This window comes from Symphodus melops, assembly GCF_947650265.1.
Source record: "Symphodus melops genome assembly, chromosome: 8".
Classification (NCBI taxonomy): domain Eukaryota; kingdom Metazoa; phylum Chordata; class Actinopteri; order Labriformes; family Labridae; genus Symphodus; species Symphodus melops.
Window position 1 is genome coordinate 16,329,312 of NC_136698.1, and position 18,453 is coordinate 16,347,764.

An 18,453-nucleotide genomic window follows, 5' to 3' on the forward strand; every position below is an offset into this window, starting at 1 on the left:
GTTGTTCGCAAGGGATTAGACCATGCTTTCCAACCATATCCCCAGGGTGATGGAAACAGCAAGACGTCTGCAGAATAAAAGGTCCCATCTGACCAAAAAAGAAACTGATTGCTGCCTGTTCTCTGTTTTCCTTCTGATTTTACTGCGAGTGTCTGTACTTGGGTTGAATGTTAATGCTGGAATACTCTCAGGTACTCTGAGAAAAGCCAGAGCAGTGCTGGGTGTCATGCTAAGTGCACTGGCTGCTCCTGAGATCTGCGCTGTGTGCTCTGAAAACCAATTGCTGCTGCTTCAGGTGGAAAGGTGGGATTTTAAAGGCTTCAAAGGACAAACAGGCTTCAAATAAGCCTTCTGTGGCTATTTATGTAGATGGGCCGTAGATGGCCGATAGGCCAGCGGGGACATCATGATTTTCATCGACCTTGGAAACCTGAGGGCGTTTTCAACAATGAAAATGGGGTGCTTGTTGCCAAAACAGTGTTGCATGTTTTGGGGTAAAATTGAGCTCTGCAGGCTGATGAAGATGTTTAAGAATATCATTTATTATGTAACTGCGCAAGTTTCATTCACAATTAGCAAAACCAAAAGAACATAAGAATATTCAGCGATGCACTCATTATAGGCTATAAACGTTACTTGATAAATACACTCAACAAAAATATAAACGCAACACTTTTGTTTTTGCTCCCATTTGTCATGAGATGGACTCAAAGATCTAAAATTCATTCCAGATACACAATATTACCATTTCTCTCAAACATTGTTCATAAATCTGTCTAAATGTGTGATAGTGAGCACTTTTGCTTTGCTGAGACAATCCATCCCACCTCACAGGTGTGCCACATCAAGATGCTCATCAGACACCATGATTAGTGCATAGGTGTACCTTATACTGCCCACAATAAAAGGCCACCCTGAAATGTGCAGTTTTTGCTTTATTGAGGGTCTGGGGACTCAGAACCAGTCAGTATCTGGTGTGACCACCATTTGCCTCATGCAGTGCAACACATCTTCTTCGCATAGAGTTTATCAGATTGTCAATTGTGGCCTGTGGAATGTTGGTCCACTCCTCTTCAATGGCTGTGCGAAGTTGCTGGATATTAGTGGGAACTGGTACGCGCTGTCGTATACGCCGGTCAAGCACATCCCAAACATGCTCAATGGGTGACATGTCCGGTGAGTATGCTGGCCATGCAAGAACTGGGACATTTTCAGCTTCCAAGAATTGTGTACAGATCCTTGCAACATGGGGCCGTGCATTATCTTGCTGAAACATGAGGTGATGTTCATGGATGTATGGCACAACAATGGGCCTCAGGATCTCATCACGGTATCTCTGTGCATTCAAAATGCCATCAATAAAATGCACCTGTGTTCTTCGTCCATAACAGATGCCTGCCCATACCATAACCCCACCACCACCATGGGCCACTCGATCCACAACATTGACATCAGCAAAGCGCTCACCCACACGACGCCACACACGCTGTCTGCCATCTGCCCTGAACAATGTAAACCGAGATTCATCCGTGAAGAGAACACCTCTCCAACGTGCCAGACGCCATCGAATGTGAGCATTTGCCCACTCAAGTCTGTTACGGCGACGATCTGGAGTCAGGTTAAGACCCCGATGAGGACGACGAGCATGCAGTTGAGCTTCCCTGAGACGGTTTCTGACAGTTTGTGCAGAAATTCTTTGGTTATGCAAACCAATTGTTTCAGCAGCTGTCTGAGTAGCTGGTCTCAGACGATCTTGGAGGTGAACCTGCTGGATGTGGAGGTCCTGGGCTGGTGTGGTTACACGTGGTCTGCGGTTGTGAGGCCGGTTGGATGTACTGCCATATTCTCTGAAACGCCTTTGGAGACGGCTTATGGTGGAGAAATGAACATTCAATGCCCGAGCAACAGATCTGGTTGACATTCCTGCTGTCAGCATGCCAATTGCACGCTCCCTCAATGCTTGCGCCATCTGTGGCATTTTGCTGTGAGACAAAACTGCACATTTCAGAGTGGCCTTTTATTGTGGACAGTCTAAGGTACACCTATGCACTAATCATGGTGTCTGATGAGCATCTTGATGTGGCACACCTGTGAGGTGGGATGGATTATCTCAGCAAAGCAAAAGTGCTCACTATCACACATTTAGACAGATTTATGAACAATGTTTGAGAGAAATGGTAATATTGTGTATCTGGAATGAATTTTAGATCTTTGAGTCCATCTCATGACAAATGGGAGCAAAAACAAAAGTGTTGCGTTTATATTTTTGTTGAGTATAGTTCACATCTCTATGACAATTAGGCTAGTGCCAGAAGCTGGTGAGCTTAGCAGAGCAGGTATTTTTTGAAAACTAGCATGATTTTGTAAGTGGCATTCTCTCTGTGTTCCATCTTCACCCAGACCCTCCCCTCTGTGCTCCCTCAAAAGCCCATGCACCATAGCGCAATTGGTCCAGAAATAGATTTCAGCTCATGCTTTGAGTGTGGGCTCATGCATGCGCGGGGTAGAGAACGATTGGGGAGACATGGAGGTAGGATTGGTTCATAAAACGCGTACAGACAGTCAAAGTTTTTACATGCTTTAACTGCTACAGATGGCAGACTTTTTCATTTGTTTTTCAGAGTAAATTATTTATTTATTGCTTACTTTCAGGACCTAAAAAGAATTTCAACATTTTGTGTATCAGGAGGAAATTACCCTGCCTTCACATTGCGTCTCTCTCTCTCTCTTTCTCTCTCTCTCTCTCTCTCTCTCTCTCTCTCTCTCTCTCTCTCTCTCTCCCCGTCCGTCTGTCCGTCCAACACGAGAGCAACATAAATATTTTGGCCCGATTTTGTTTACTCAAAATCAGTTGATCTGTTCAAATTCAGTGTAAACAAAATATGCTACATTAGCATGCAAAGAATAGCTAGTAGCCACTTAGGGTCTTATGGTCCCTGGTACGGCAAATCTGATCTCAAGAGTGGATCACTGCCCCCCTCGGGATCCAATCTGATTGGAGCAGACTAAAATGTTCAAGCTTTATAAAAAAACAAACAAATAAATTGTATGTTTTATGGCAATTACATCTTCCATCGCTAATCAAATGCTCCCACTCTACAGTACTTTCACTCAATCTAGACATGTTTGGCTGTGACACCTTTGTAAATATAGTCGAAGTATAGCTGTTGCTAACCAGAGCGTGTGAACTGGCCTGACTTTCAGATACATCCTGTTAATCACAGCTATGGTTTTGAGCCATAGCAACAGGCTGCCAAAATACAATCATCATATGAAATGAAAGTCATATTTTATGTATCCGCTCTCTGTTTTAGAAAAGAATTCTCGATTAATCAGTCAAGTTCTCTAAGATAAAATCAACCTTTTCCTTAACGTTCATGTAGGCAAATGTTTCACATATCTTTACTGACACCTGGTGGCTACATTTGTCTCTGCATCTATGCAGCTCCATCACCTAAAGACCCAAATAAAGTTGTCTTTGATGCATTTATTTGTTCATGTGTTGGAAAGTGTAAACAAGTAAGGGGTTCAATATGGGTAGTTATTACCTAGGTCTCAAGTGTAGACTGGGTCTCAGTGAGACATTTTAATACAGCATTGAAAATGAATAAATGGTTCAAGGTTATCGTTTTGGTCCTGAGAAACGGTTTCTTTATCTGATCTACAAAACTGTATAATTGCTACAGTTATTGTCATTAAGTTGGCACTTATTCAGTATTGCTTGCCAAGACCTGTATACTGTTATTCATATCTTAAAATGGTAGAGTTGGCCCCTGTGTGTGATTGGATATTCAAACTCTGTTCTGAAGTCAAACTATCTCAAAACACAGACACATTCAAACAAAACCACAAGCCCATGGGTAAGGATCGGTGTACAAAGAACAGATATATAATCCAATAACATCAAGCAAACCAAATATGTTTGAACTGTTTGCTTTGTTTTGTCTCTTTGTTTCTTACAATCAACATAAAGCCTATCTATTGTATCACAGCACACCTTGTCGGTAGGAAGTAGCTTGGAGTGTTTTTTCTTTTATTTCTCCAGTTTGGCAATAAACACACGTCATAAGCCGATGACAGAACACTACATGAAGGCAACCCTGCATGGTGGAGATTAATTTCAGTAACTGAAAGTTCATTATAACTGAAATAATATTCAATAATTTAGTGCATTATACACTCTATTTTGTTTATATGAATTATGTTCTTTTGGAAGGATTACATTTTTAGCTTTAATATCTAGATTAAACCTTTTAAGATGTGTTTAATTCAGGGGTTGTTGTTTTTTTTTTTAAATAGATCCTCCAACTTTAAGTAACAATACTTCTGTGACTGAAAGTTGACAGAATAAAAAGTAATTCTGAAAGGTTTTGCAGACTCCTTAAAAACTGTAAAATGCACTTGAATATTTGTCCAAGACTTGCAAAAGTTTAAGAGAAGTTCTTCAAGAGTCAGACTTTGAGATGTCTGAGGCCGTTTCACCCAAAAGCAAAACTGAACTGAACAAAGCTGAACAAAACAACAACACACATTTTTGTTCACTCCCTCTTACAACCATCTGCTTTGTTTGCAATATGACTTTCAGATTTGCACGTTCTGCAGAGCTGTCAGAAATGTTTTAACTTTTCATCAACAACTTTAGGTAAGACTGTGCCTTGACTCCATGGCAACAGCGTATGGTGTCGTGTATTTCTAGAGTGCTCTTCACTTAGTACAGCTGTATGTCTCGTGCTGGATCAGCATGTTTGTTTTTCCAGGACAATCATGATGTCCTCTGCAATCACTGAACCTGATCTTCCGCTGGCTTTCATAAAGGTATTCCTGCAAAAGTCATGACACTTGCCACCGTCTGACTGATCTGATTTTATAACATCTGCAGCAGGTATTTGTATTTCTTTTGAATGCCTGCTGTCATCAGATATCCCTTTTTGGATTGACAAACATCACTGACACATTTTGCAGCTTTGCTGGATCCAGCGTCATCATAAATACCCAAAATGAAGGAAATCTTTGGGTCAGTGTGACAGGCAGAGACATAATGGCAGAGTGAGATCGGAAGAGGGGTGCTTTTGTTATTTGTGAATCTTGGCTCAGGAGTGTTTTCATGATCAGGTGGAGGAAGCGACAGTGCTGCTGGCAGAAAGCCCGCATTATGGGTTATTTTCTCATCTCGATAAAACTACTTGCAGCTCCATCTGAACCCCATCGAGGCAGTCAGTCTATTACACAGCCTCATTTGATACAACTAACAAAAGAATGTGATTGCACTCCCATGCCTTTGCTTTGCCTTGCATTGTCACAAGCACTGAGCTGCCGGCCATTACAGCATGCAGCAGACGCTGTGTGACATCACAATGGAGGTGTAATGTCACCCTGAAGAAGATTTCCTCCTGAGTCACCTTGTCAGATCATTAAAGACCATTCGGCTACATGCGGACTCTCAGAGAAAGGTTTCATTATCATAGTAAAAGGACTTGATAATCTGTTATGTACAAAAAAAGAAGACATGTCTATTCATTTATCAATTCATTGTGATTTTTTTTCTATCACTTCCTGGACTCATTTAGTTGCTGTCTAGAACTGATGAATAGATATAATTTAACAGAGCAGCTAAATTATCTCCTTCTAGGAGATGTCTTAACAAAGCAAATAGTCTATATTGTATTTCTTTGATTCAGTTATGGGCTTGGGAAATAGAAATTGTTATTAAAAATGTCATTGAACAACTATTTTTGAGCCAATTAGACAACCATTTTGTCCGCGCCACCATGAATGTTTGATTGAAAAATAATACTGTATACCGTGCTGTGCCTTTTCTGCCTACTTGAACATTGACCCTTTGGAGGAAATTTACATTCATGAACATATTTATAAAAAAGCTTTTAGCCTTTTCGTGTATTTGCTGGTTTACATCCCTTTGTTAAAATGACTCCAAGTAGGAGGCCCAGGCTCAAATCCAGCCGGTGGCTCCCTTCCCTTCCCTCTCTTTCCACTCTCTCTTTCTCCCTGATTTCTGACTCTATCCAATGTCTTATCTCTCCTATATAGGCACAAACGAGGAAATGCTGTCATATCCTGCTAATGCCGAAGTGTCAAGTGTGAAAAGGAAAATGACAGCAACAGAGTATATGAGGATCTTTGGGCTTGATAATGATCGGGTTGTTGTACTCCCTCAGGAACATGAGAAACAAATTCATGAAAAAAAAGTTCACATTTTCACTGCAACTTTTTTCCTTCCTGGAAAGGTAGAACTATCTCCTAAAACTAAATCACAGCTTCAATGTCCTTCTTTTCTCAGCCAAAAAAATCACTTAGAAACATCCTGTTTGGAGAACAGGCTTTCTTCCTGCCCAGTGATGATGTGCTTAAGTGTGTGCAAACCACTACTGCAAACAGATTGTTTGGTTAAATTTTGTCAGAGGATCTACAGAATCAAATCGAGCAATTTGGCACAAATAACAACACAACCAAACACATTTAAAAGAGAGAGAAAGGAGTGTGACAGCAAAAAGAGAACTCAAAACATGTTTACTGGAGATGTTCTCAGCTGTGAATATGGCTAACAGCAGTAACCAGTGCAGATTATTATTATGTTAAACTTATTCAAATTGGCTTTAAAAGACGTGCACATTTGGATAATGTATGTTATGTGACAATGCTTCTTTTGAGTTGATTCAATTGTTTAAGTTTGCCTTCAAACCTCGAAGTTTTAACAGGTGTCAGATCTCTCAGCTTCAACTTGTGGAGCTTAGAGGAAGTGAAATCAGGAAGACTTACTTTGCTCACTTCCAAGTTCACTCAGCTGACTGTGTGTTTACTTATTTCTTAATCAAGCAATAAGACCAAATCTAAACTGTCAAATTTGTAAAGTATTAGTTTATGTTGTGCATCAGTAACCATTTTAGTGTCATATTGCCCCCTCCCCCTTATTCACTTCCAGATTTCTCCACAAGCAGCCATGGGTCCTTAAACCAAACCATAAGTTTCTCTCAACATCAAAGCATGAAGATGTTGAGCTTCTCTCCAACATTTTGACACCATAACTTATATTTTTCAATCCATCCTGGATATTTGCCCCTTAAGCTTTAAGGCATTGACTTTCCCTTAATGTTATGGTCTAAGTTGTTCCCTCTTGTATACATTATCTACATTTAAATTCTCTTAAAGACTCCATTTCAATTAAGACTCTTCCAAATTAACAAAGAAAAGTTGTAAGAAACTGGTTGATCCAAACTGTTAGCTTACTCATGCCACTCAAGATGACAATATGAGTTTTAAAGGAAAAAAATGGTGGGGTTTGCAAAGAAATTGCTTGTTTGGTACATTGCTCATTATGAGTCCAGCATTGTTATAGGTGCACAATCCTAACTCAGTGAAGCACTTTTACAGTTAATACTTTGATAATAATATTAGTAATTCAACAGTTAAAAAACAGTTAAACCTTCAATTGCTGAGATAACTTAAAAAGGGACATGTCACGATAGAAAAAAAAAACATTTCTGGTATCATACGTTATCATGTTGGAATTAGACATGCATTTGGACATTACTGCTAATTGTTGACAGACACAGCTGTGATCCCTGTCTGAGAATCCAGAGAGAAATCCTTCCCACTTTGATTTTTTTTTTTTTAATCTAACCAGAGTTAGGAGAATATTGTTTTGAACCACCGCCCAGCTATGTGTTCAGCAAGCCAAGACTCTGTGTTGCAATAAAATATTTTGCATTTGTTCTCACACTGACTAAGACATGTTCTTTAAATAACGTGATAGCTTTCCATTGTTAAAGCCAGAGAACTACAGAATTGGATGGTTAGTGCTGAAGTTCTCAATATGTTCAAATTATTTTTCTATTTAAAATATGCCACAAAGTTAAACGTAGGGACGAAGTCAGTCGGCACATGAATGATAAAACATTAAAAACAAACTAAAAGACACCTTTGCAAAGTTACAACACAAGGTGCATATTGCATCTCTTTTTATTTTTTGTTTCTTATAACAGTGTTGTGGAAAAAAACTGTCTAATCTCTTTAAAGAAACATAGAACCACACAAACAAAACGTGTAAGTCCCTAGCAGGTGATTTTGTTCTGACAGACACACATCTCTAGGTCATCTCAGGAAAAGTTAACATCTTGATTCTGTCATCCCCAAAAAAGAAAAAAAAAGAGGAACACACAATGACAGTTAAGATGCGATCTGACATACCACAACATGTGAGTGCACAGAGAGTCTCTAAAATAAAATCAGAAACAGTAATGTATAGCTCTTAGCACAATATATAGATTCAAATTGTCCATACATTCAAGACCTTGAAGTCGGGGCAGTCATGCGTAATTTTAAGAATTCCACGCTGATTTCGGTTTGTTTGTGGTTAAATATTAAAACACGAGCAAATGTATGCATATTTTTAACAGATTGCGACAAATGTGAACAAGTAATGTGCGTGTGTGCTTGAAAAGGGACCACGTATGTTGAAGCGCTGCTGTCTTAACTGACTCTGCTCCAGCGGAGCGCAGACGGAACCAGTGCCACACATAGCCTCGACGGAAATATCGAGGAGGTTAGTTTCGGCGAGGTTTATCTTTTACTCCCTTGCTAAAAAAAACTTGTATTTGTTTTATTAATTAGCCTATCCATGAAGACGGATTGGAAAGACTGTTAACTTATGGCATGGTGTGTGAGAGAAGAGCAAATGTGAGGTAAGAAATGATATCTCATAGATTTTTACGAGTCCATAGTCATGTCAAAAGTTATTTGCTCATGAGAGTGCGAGATATTAAACAACAAGTTACAGTGTTGTCACTTAAAACTGCTTCATCTCTTCAATTCTTTTGTTTCGCCACTTCTGATACATTTATTTAACTACGTCGCAAATTAAGTTTACGCATGGCACGTGTTGCTAAAGCTGTGTAGTCAATATAGTAAAATGTGTAAACCTATTTTGCAAACGCTGCTGTACAGGATTGGTACACACGTTTCGTTATATTCTTTATACAATGACAATAAAGTGTATATCTATCTAAATCCTGCAATATAAAGCCAAACTATTTTTCTTGAAATTGGTGAATCTACAAGGTTCATATGGAGGATAAAAAAAAATCTAAACTCTCACCAGACTGAATTTTGTAACAATATTTTCCCTCATAGGTATTGTTTGAGGTTGTTTTTTTTTCTTTTTTTCTTTTTGGTATTTAAATTAATCATATCATCAATCCATCTTCAGTCCTCTCCTCCAGATATCATTCCCACCATGTCTGCGAATGGGAGCTCAGAAACAGGCTGCAGGTCAGAGATCAGACCAAGCAACACCACTTGCAGCCAGAAGGAGCTGTCTGTCGCCACCTCTGTCATCTCCATGACTGTGGGCATCTTGTCCAACAGCCTCGCCCTCTTCATCCTCATCAAGTCTTATAAGCGCATCCGGGTCAAGTCAAAGGCATCCTTCCTGCTGTTTGCCAGCAGTTTGGTGGTCACAGACCTGCTGGGTCACCTCATCAACGGCTCCCTGGTGCTGTATGTCTATGGCTCCCACAAGGAATGGGAGACGTTTGACCCTCATCGCATTGTGTGCAGTGTGTTCGGGGTGTGCATGGTGTTCTTCGGCCTGAGCCCCTTGTTCCTGGGGAGTGCTATGGCTGTGGAGCGCTGCATTGGAGTCACCATGCCTATCTTCCACTCCACAGCATTAACTTCTCACCACATGAAAATACTGCTGGGACTCACCTGGCTGCTGGCTGCACTGGTTGCTCTGCTGCCTTTGGTTTTGTGGAGGCCCTATAAGATTCAGAGCTCTAGAAGCTGGTGCTTCTTCCACATGGAGGAGTTCAAAGACTGGGTGGATGTGCTCCTGCCTCTGCTCTTTTCCATGCTGGGGCTGCTGGCTCTGCTGCTCTCCATCGTGTGCAACACTCTGACCAGCTTTGTGCTGCTGCTGTCCAGAATTAGACGCAATCATCACCGCATAGGCCCGTCCTACCACATAGAGATGATCTGCCAGCTTCTTGCTATCATGTTAGTGTCCTGTGTGTGCTGGGGCCCTTTACTGGTAAGTCTAGAGCTTTGTAGACCTTAAACTCTGCTTTTTAACTTTGAAAAAAACATTTATAGTGCGCTGACTACATTGCAGAGGCCGAGCTGAAAGTCCTTAGATAATTCCACATTAATGTTAAGTTGTTGCAATTTTTGTAGAAGACATGATCCGAAATCATTTTTTTTCTGCCCAATACATTCATACTACCAATTCTCTATAATACAACATCATTAAAAACATTTTAAAATTGATTGATTTGTAATGTGAAACTACTTAATTCAATATGTTTTCTGTTTAAAAATGCTTATATTTTTTTAAGCTGTCTTCTTCTAAATTGGAGCTGTTTTCACACATGCACTTCTGAACATTTCTAGGATTTCAGTCTGTCCCTCAAATATACCTGACTTGCCTATTCCCATTTACACCTCACAGCTGTAAAACTTACTGTGTGTGCTGTTTTCCTCTCTATGTATGAACAATCCAGTTCACAAATGGTGTATTTAACATAAATTAATACCTGATACTGAATACCTCATTCCCCAAAGAAGGGGTATCAATTCTGGTATTAGTTTCAGAACATTTCTTTAAACTAGGTACTTACACTCACATATGCCAAAAATGTTCTGATATTCAAAGCACATCTACTTACCAATGCCTGTCTGCATTTTGTATGGTGGTGAGAACAAAGTGGCAGACTGTTAGAGACATGGAAATTGGTTTTGAAATGAGACAGAAAACTGGCAGGTTTTATTATCTATGATGTGAAAGCATTACTCCTTGTGCCATTATATTTCATTTCCAATCTGTCCATCCCTCACATTCTTTCTGCTACGGCTCTCATCAATTTATTTATGTTTTCAAGACTGAAATACTTAAAGAGTTACCTGTTTGACCTTTCCTCTAAATTCCATAAAATCTGCAGTAAGTCTGCAGTAAGTTCAGAATCTCTGAACTCTCATACACCCCGCACTGTCCTTCAAGACTTACATACTCCTGGCAAAGCCGAAATTTCTCACCCTCTCATTAAACTTACATTCTTTATACCTTTAATTACCAATATTATAATGTCATCCACACCGTCTCTCCTCACTGGATGTTTTCATTGAGACGAGCTAAGCAGCTAGCAACACTCCTGCTTACCTGCAAAATCACAATTATATTTCTCACCTGTAAGGACCAAAACATGATTGATACTTTAGAGACTTTATAGTTTCAATCATTTCAGTGAGGTATTTGCATGTCCTATCATGTTATGAATTATAATATTGCTTGTTAGTTGTCATGTGAATTGGTATTTACATATATTAACATAACATAATGCCCTGATTATGTATTATTGTGTCATATTCACTCTTCAGACGTGCACTCTAAAGGACACAGCTTATAATGGCCTTGAAATCAATGCGACATGTAATTGGATGTACTCACAGTATAATAAGTGGAAAAAGCATATTGAACAGAAAAGTGGATGAAGCTGCTTTATTACACAAGGAAGGATCATAAGGATGAGGGAAGAAAATAATTCTTTGGGATAGTTTTTGATTCCCTTTATACATAATTAAGTGAGTTTTTATGTCTATTCATTAAATTCTAATTCATCGTCACTAACACGCTTCTTGCTTTATATGAGATCTGATCATTCTATAGAGTAATACAGTTCTGCATAGGGGCTCAGGCAGTTTCTTTGGACTTTTTCTTTTTCTTTTACATTATTGCTACATCTATCACCCACTGGCTTCAGAATAAATAAACGTCTTCACCCCCGCCTTCTTTGCACAGTGAATTTTCCTGAATATTAACTGCTGCATATATACATAACTCACAAAGACATGTCAAATAAATGCTACTAGTGGGCTGTCAGGAAAAAAGTCAGAGTAAAGTTAGGATGAAAAATGCAGCTATATGTCCTCTTTAAAATGGTTATGTAGTTGTTTCCATTATTTTTTGACCACTGTGCAGATCCGTGTCCTCATCCTGAGCACCAGAGCCGCAGATGAGCCTGCCTCCCTCAGCCTCCTCGTAGTTGTACGCATGGCCACATGGAACCAGATTCTGGACCCCTGGGTCTACATTCTCCTGAGGAAGGCTGTTCTAAAGAAACTCTTCATGTTGTTTCACACCTGCTTTGGCCCAAAGTTTCACAACCTTAACAGCTGGCAGCGCAGCATGCTCCGAAGTTCAATGGAGACCAGCAACCTTGCTACTGGTCCGTCTTATGGCCTCAGTAGATTACCACAGGAGGACACTGCTGTCAAATCAATCACCTGAGGCCTGACTCAGTGCTGAGCTAACATGACCGGAAGAATCTGTAGAGATCTCAAACTTTGTGGACTACATATAAAAAAATCGTGTTGATAGAGCATCATAAAACCCTTTTTATGCTGTGATAGGACTTATGAGATTTAAATATTGTTGCCTCATATGGGATTAATTTATTAGCTTCAGCATGTCTTTTGTGAAGAATCTGTTAAAGAGTTCCCTGTGCTCCTCAAACATGTCATCTAAAGTTGGTAAAGCCATGTCTTCATTGTGTTTTTTTCTTTGGAAATATGAATGTATTTGGTCTTACTAAAGTTTTTTTCCTGAAATGTTCATAAAACTGTACTGACCATGCTCTCATCTACAATGTACTATTTTATACTGGATGTTTTACTGTCTTACTTATTTTGTTAATCCTGTTACTGGGAGAAGCTCATGAGGAATGAAAAATGATATGCTTTTGGTTTCACATGTGAACATTAAGTTAATGGAGTCATGCTTGTGATTTGAGCTAATACAGGCTGTGTTACAAATTGGGATGTTATTGTCAACAGGTGCAGTATTTAATGGCTGTGCTTTTTTTGGCTTTTTAATTAAAAGATAATTTGTTTTGTTGGGCCAGGTGTTGTGTGATATTAAAAAAGCCCTTCTGTCTCTCTGACGTCAGGAGTTAAGCAGCAGAATAATGAGACTTTTCAGTAATGCATTTCAAAATATTAATTTTAATTTCAAAAACTAGAAAGACAGTGGCCTGTCATGTATTGATAGAATCCCTGATAATCACAGATCCAACTGCATGCTGTGGGGGATTTCAGCACTAACGCATCTTTGACATCTGTGCTTTAATAGCGAGAGAGTAATGTGAAATGATAGAGGCAACTGAAGTCTGACACGGCCTGAAACAGAATAAATCAATATGGTAAACAGATGAATAAAAGTTGCATGTTTCTGTTTTCAATATTTGAGTCTCCTTGAAGATAGAATAAAGAAGAGAAATTATTAAATGGGATAGCTTATTATGCTCTTCTTACATTTTTTAAGTGTGACTTTTTAAATGTATTTTTTAAATTCAAATCCATTACTATTTCAGTCACACACACCGTATGTAAGAGATATGTTTGTACAGGATGGTTAAAATGTTGTTGAACTTTAAATGTTTGGGTCTGAATACAACTTGTTGTTACAGTTCATAAAGTGTCCTGTAGGTGGCAGCACAACACCATAACCCCTACATCTGATCAGAAACGAAGAAGAAGAAAATTCCGTTTGGCATGTGACGTAATCTCTTCCTCATAACCTCCATCTTTCAGCACCGCATGTCTCTGTGGATATTTGAGCAGGTTTGGGATGCTAAGTGTTGTTGTCCTGTGTTGTGTGAGATGTTTGTTGAGTGTGTGGTTGTTGTTTGTGTGTGTTCTGTCTGCAGGCCCAGTGTTGTGTCTTCATGTGTGCAAGCTGCTAACTACACACAGCAGACTGTCTGCTGACAGGCTGAAACTAGTCTGGGTTACAATAACAACATCGGGATGTATTGTTTCCCTTTAACTCCTCTTTGTGATATTTATTTTATTAGTATTGCATACTTATTTCCTCTAGTAATGTACTGTGTTTTGACAGCTTAGTGGAAGAAGCTGTATGCTAGCTGTTAAGCTATTACAACATTTTCTTTTATTTGTTTGTGACTGTTATATATAATAAATTCTTATACTGTAGGTGACAACATGAATCAAGAGAAATTGGCCAAACTTCAAGCCCAGGTTCGGATAGGAGGAAAGGTAAGCTGACATAACAGAAGGTGTAATGTCAGGTGAGATTCACTTCAACATGAATAATGCCATTTTGCTGTGTGAATTATGTCAAATAAACTATGACTTAAATACATATGCATTTTTATTTTGTTTACAATTGAAGTTTGACAACCCGTTAATAAATTAAAACAACCATTGAGCAATGAGCAGTAAAGTTTTTGTCATTATACATGTAGAAGCTGTTATAACTTTTTTTTTTTTTTTTTTTTTTGGACTCTGTTAAGGTTTATTACTATTTTCTGACATGTTTTAGGTGAAACAAGAAAATTAATTGCAAACACTTTAGAGGATATTTCTTAATCATTTTGTGAAGACATGGGTATATATTTAGTGTTTGATTTTAGTATGTCTTGATTGCATTTTGGTTGATTTGTATTGCATCTCGATAAACCCAATATTTACGGCTAACTTCTTTTCTCGTAAGAAAATAAAGAAGCTATCTGTAGGATTTATAAAACTATATTTGTGGATTAAAAGAGGAGATTTAAAGTATTTTGTGAAGGGAGCAGCATGCTGTAGTCATCAAAAGCTCTGTCTCTTGTTAGGCGCACACATTATAGTTAAGTGTCATGCAAATAATTTATTGATATATCAGTTGATTTTTCAAAAACTTTAATGTCCTTGAATGTTGTTTTTTTTCTCCTTATACTTCCTGTCATTCTTGTAACTCATCTTCAGGAGTGACTTGACTCTAGTTTAATCTCTCCTCTGGTTTCAGGGATCTGCGCGCAGGAAGAAGAAGGTCGTACACAGAACAGCAACCGCTGATGACAAAAAGCTGCAGAGCTCACTCAAGAAGCTGGCTGTCAACAATATTGCTGGAATTGAGGAGGTAAATTGGCATGGCTCATCTGAGTAAATGTTTTCTTCTCATCTTTACATGAATATGATTTCTGATTTAGTGACGCATTCCTAAGCGACCGTGTACACCAGACCACATTATGGTTTCTAACGGAAGCAATTTGTAACTTCTCAGATTGTTGTTGCACACAAAGGTAAACGCAGGATGGTCTGCTCTTTTCAGGTGAACATGATCAAGGATGACGGCACTGTGATCCACTTCAACAACCCCAAAGTTCAGGCCTCTCTGTCCGCTAACACCTTCGCCATTACGGGCCATGCTGAGACCAAGCAGCTGACAGAGATGCTCCCCGGTATCCTCAGTCAGCTGGGAGCGGACAGCCTCAGCAGCCTGCGCAAACTGGCTGAACAGTTCCCTCGGCAAGGTGAGGCCTGACTGTCTAAGACCTGTGATATTTCACAGGCACAGTAAATAACGGGTTAGATGACGTATTGTTTGTGTGCTGTGACTCAATTTAAAGCTTCATTGCACACATTTACAGGTGAGAAGTCAATGGGAAATCTACATTTCAGTGATTCAACTTGTCATTGTTGCATGCAGCAGCAGGCCTTTTACATTTGCTACGTCAGGGTAGATTTCTCAAGAAAATAAAGAGGCATGTTGAAAAGTCAAACCTTCAGTGCTAAGAGGGAAATAGTGTTCATTATATGGATCACTCTCATGGTAGGGGACTAACTCCTGTAACTGACATTTTACATGATTGAGTGGCCACGTTTTTTTTTAAAGTGTAAGAAGTGAAAGTGGTAGACAACAGGGGAACTTAGGAGGTATTCGGAGAGCGCAGAAATTCAAATGTCCTTGAGGTAGAGACATATAGAGGAGGTACATTTGTAATGACTTGGAGATGAAGGTAGATCTGGGAGGAAAACTCTCATTCCACAGGAAATCATGTGCACTGACCTGAGGCTGAGTTTTTTTTGATTAAATCAGATGTGTTTTTCTGATTTTCTCTTGTCTTCTCTACCTGCCATTCTGTGTCGCATCAGGAACAGTTGAGCCATTAGGGGCTGTGTGGTCACTACCTAACATGTACAGGGCCTGGGTCTGTTGAAAGTGGCACTGCTGTTTGAGGCTATGATGGCTACGTATGTAGTAGTGTAGGTAATAATAAAAAAAAAAACAGTTCTGCATGGGGGTATAGTGGCAGTATGAGCTGGCATGGCGGTGGTTGGCTCTGCGATGTCGAAGCTCACCGTCCAGCCTTGCGGAGCTCTCATAAAACTAAATGGACGAAACACCGGTGTTGGGAAGTTCCCACTTTGAAGACCCCAGTGATTTCCCAGCTCCTGCTGCAGAGTGAAGTTGTGGGTGCCAATAAGAGCAATGTGGTAGCGCAAGGTCATATCGTGTTGTCACTTCCTTGTTAGCTCGCATAAATGGAGCCTGGGTCTTTTAAAGGTGGCAGTGCTGTCTTGGCTGCCATGGCAACCATGGACCATGAGGTAGGCTTTGTGACTTACACTTGAGTACAAAATTAGCTTTCGGTTTTTGTAAAATTATTTTGTTTCTGTGTGCGGAGTTAAATATTATGAGCATCCAAAATAAAACGAGGATGTTTGGAAAAGCTTTGTTATAAATGATTTGCTCTGTGTCTATGCAGTTGGGAAATACTTTTTAAAAAAGTGAAATTTTCATGGGGGGGGTCATTTCACCCTCATGTGTCTGAGGATGGCATACAGGCCTAATTGGGATGCAGGGTTTCTTCACTAAGTGCTGTTCCTTTCATTAGAGCCTTTCAGGTATTACTAAAGAAAGAGAAGTTCTCAGCGTCCCTCCTTTGTTGTGCAGTCGTTCAGGATGACGAGAGTGCTGACTTATAAATTCATGTGATTCTGGCTTTGTGCAGCCTGTATAAAGAATTAGCAGTTGCTACGTGCCTACACTTTGGTCATGAGCCCTACTATATACAAATATTAGATTTAGTGTTGACTTTTCCTTTAGTAACCAGCTGGATAATAATCAGAATCTGTTTTTATTGCCACGTACATCTTGATTTATATACGAGCCCCCTCGATACCCTGAAGTCCCTTACTCATGATAGACAGTCAGACATGAACTATACTTTGTAAAGACTTAAGGTGTTTGTTTGTTTTCCAAAAAATGTATCAAAGCTTCACTTGACCAGGTGGTGTTGTCCTGCTGATTGTCATTTATTATCATTATAGACCCAGCAAAACTTCCAGTCTCAACCTGTGAACTATAATGTCATTAAATACTCTATTGAGTATCTCATCAAGTACAGCATAGACTCTCTCTCTCTCTCTCTCTCTCTCTCTCTCTCTGGCTTCCCACCTCAAGTCCATGGCTCCCTCCCTACATGAACTAAACTGTTGTCAGAAGGACACTGAAATACATGGTTCAGATTTTTACAGGACAAAATAATGTCTTGCTGAGCAACTTAGCAAAGCTCTGTAATATTACCTCAAATCCTACTCAAACAGTCTTATTTGTTTTGGACCATTTTCCTTGGAGGCTTGTTGTACTTTTAGTGCTCAAGTTATTATTAACAGCAGCAGGACGGAGTGTGTGGGTGGACTCTAAATGAAATACATTTCCCATGTTGGTGAGAATGAAGTTTAACCCCCCACTTGTAGCAGCATGTCTCACTGATGAGATGTTTTAATACCGTTAGGACAACAAAGGCAGGTGGCACAGTTAATCAAGATTAATGAGGGTTAGTGATTTGAGGAGGATTATTACAAGTATTTAGATATAAATATTGCATATCAGGCTTTATTTTTATTTTTTTTTCAGAGTCAAGCATACATATCCTGTAATCTGTGTCTTTTATTTCAGCTCTCGACAGCAAGGCTCCTAAGGCAGAGGACATTGAGGAAGAGGATGATGATGTCCCAGGTAAAGGCTTTTACACGCATGAAAATCAGACTTAAGAGTGTGTTTTATTTCCAAGTATATCTAACAATTTAAATTGTTAATTTGTGCTCAAAGTCCACGTCATGGGTAAGCAGTAGAAACACTGAGTAGAATACTCTTGTCCTGTCCTTCAAATGAAAAACACAACAAAGTGATCATTTGATATATTTGGCACCTGAATGATTGACACGATGTTGTTTTTGTTCTTTAGATCTGGTGGAGAACTTTGATGAAGCGTCAAAGAACGAGGCCAACTGATACTAATGAAGTTCACATGCACAGAGACTGGACTGCAATGAAATGAAAATCCTTTTTATTGTTTCTAAGTCATCCTGACATATCAAACACGATCTGCTCAAACCAGAGACTTTTCTATTTTACCATGATGGCCCGTGGATGTCCCATCAGACCGACTGGTTCAATTATAAAAAAAAAATAAAGAAATAATGAGATACCCCCTGCTGGTAAATCCCTGCACCACTTATCAGTCATGATCAGGATAACTGTGGTCATTAAATGTAGACTTACAACTTTTTTTTGTTTATGAAACAAAATAAAGGTGATTAACATTTTTAGATGGTGCTGTGGTCATTGAGGACTTTTTTTTTTTTTTTTTTTAA

The 18,453-nt window shown here is 39.3% G+C and overlaps 2 protein-coding genes across 2 annotated transcripts; both read left to right on the forward strand.

The window, feature by feature from the left end:
* Positions 1-8,533: 8,533 nt before the first annotated feature.
* Positions 8,534-12,462, forward strand: ptgfr (prostaglandin F receptor (FP)). The gene is made up of 3 exons (XM_079350242.1): positions 8,534-8,699; positions 9,237-10,045; positions 11,990-12,462. Exons 2-3 carry the CDS (start codon positions 9,251-9,253, stop codon positions 12,296-12,298), a joined length of 1,104 nt encoding a protein of 367 aa, XP_079206368.1. The 5' UTR covers positions 8,534-8,699; positions 9,237-9,250; the 3' UTR covers positions 12,299-12,462.
* Positions 12,463-13,520: 1,058 nt separating this feature from the next.
* On the forward strand, positions 13,521-18,408 carry btf3l4 (basic transcription factor 3-like 4). The gene is made up of 6 exons (XM_079349692.1): positions 13,521-13,629; positions 14,003-14,064; positions 14,816-14,929; positions 15,122-15,323; positions 17,756-17,815; positions 18,045-18,408. Exons 2-6 carry the CDS (start codon positions 14,011-14,013, stop codon positions 18,089-18,091), a joined length of 477 nt encoding a protein of 158 aa, XP_079205818.1. The 5' UTR covers positions 13,521-13,629; positions 14,003-14,010; the 3' UTR covers positions 18,092-18,408.
* The last annotated feature ends 45 nt before the right edge of the window (positions 18,409-18,453 follow it).

Excerpts from the sequence above, each read along its gene's own strand:
- ptgfr (XM_079350242.1), top strand. The coding sequence starts at position 9,251 with ATGTCTGCGAATGGGAGCTCAGAAACAGGCTGCAGGTCAGAGATCAGA. Across the intron at positions 10,046-11,989 it reads TGTGCTGGGGCCCTTTACTG|ATCCGTGTCCTCATCCTGAG; the intron begins GTAAGTCTAGAG and ends ACCACTGTGCAG.
- btf3l4 (XM_079349692.1), top strand. The coding sequence starts at position 14,011 with ATGAATCAAGAGAAATTGGCCAAACTTCAAGCCCAGGTTCGGATAGGA. Across the intron at positions 14,065-14,815 it reads AGGTTCGGATAGGAGGAAAG|GGATCTGCGCGCAGGAAGAA; the intron begins GTAAGCTGACAT and ends CTCTGGTTTCAG. Across the intron at positions 14,930-15,121 it reads ATATTGCTGGAATTGAGGAG|GTGAACATGATCAAGGATGA; the intron begins GTAAATTGGCAT and ends TGCTCTTTTCAG.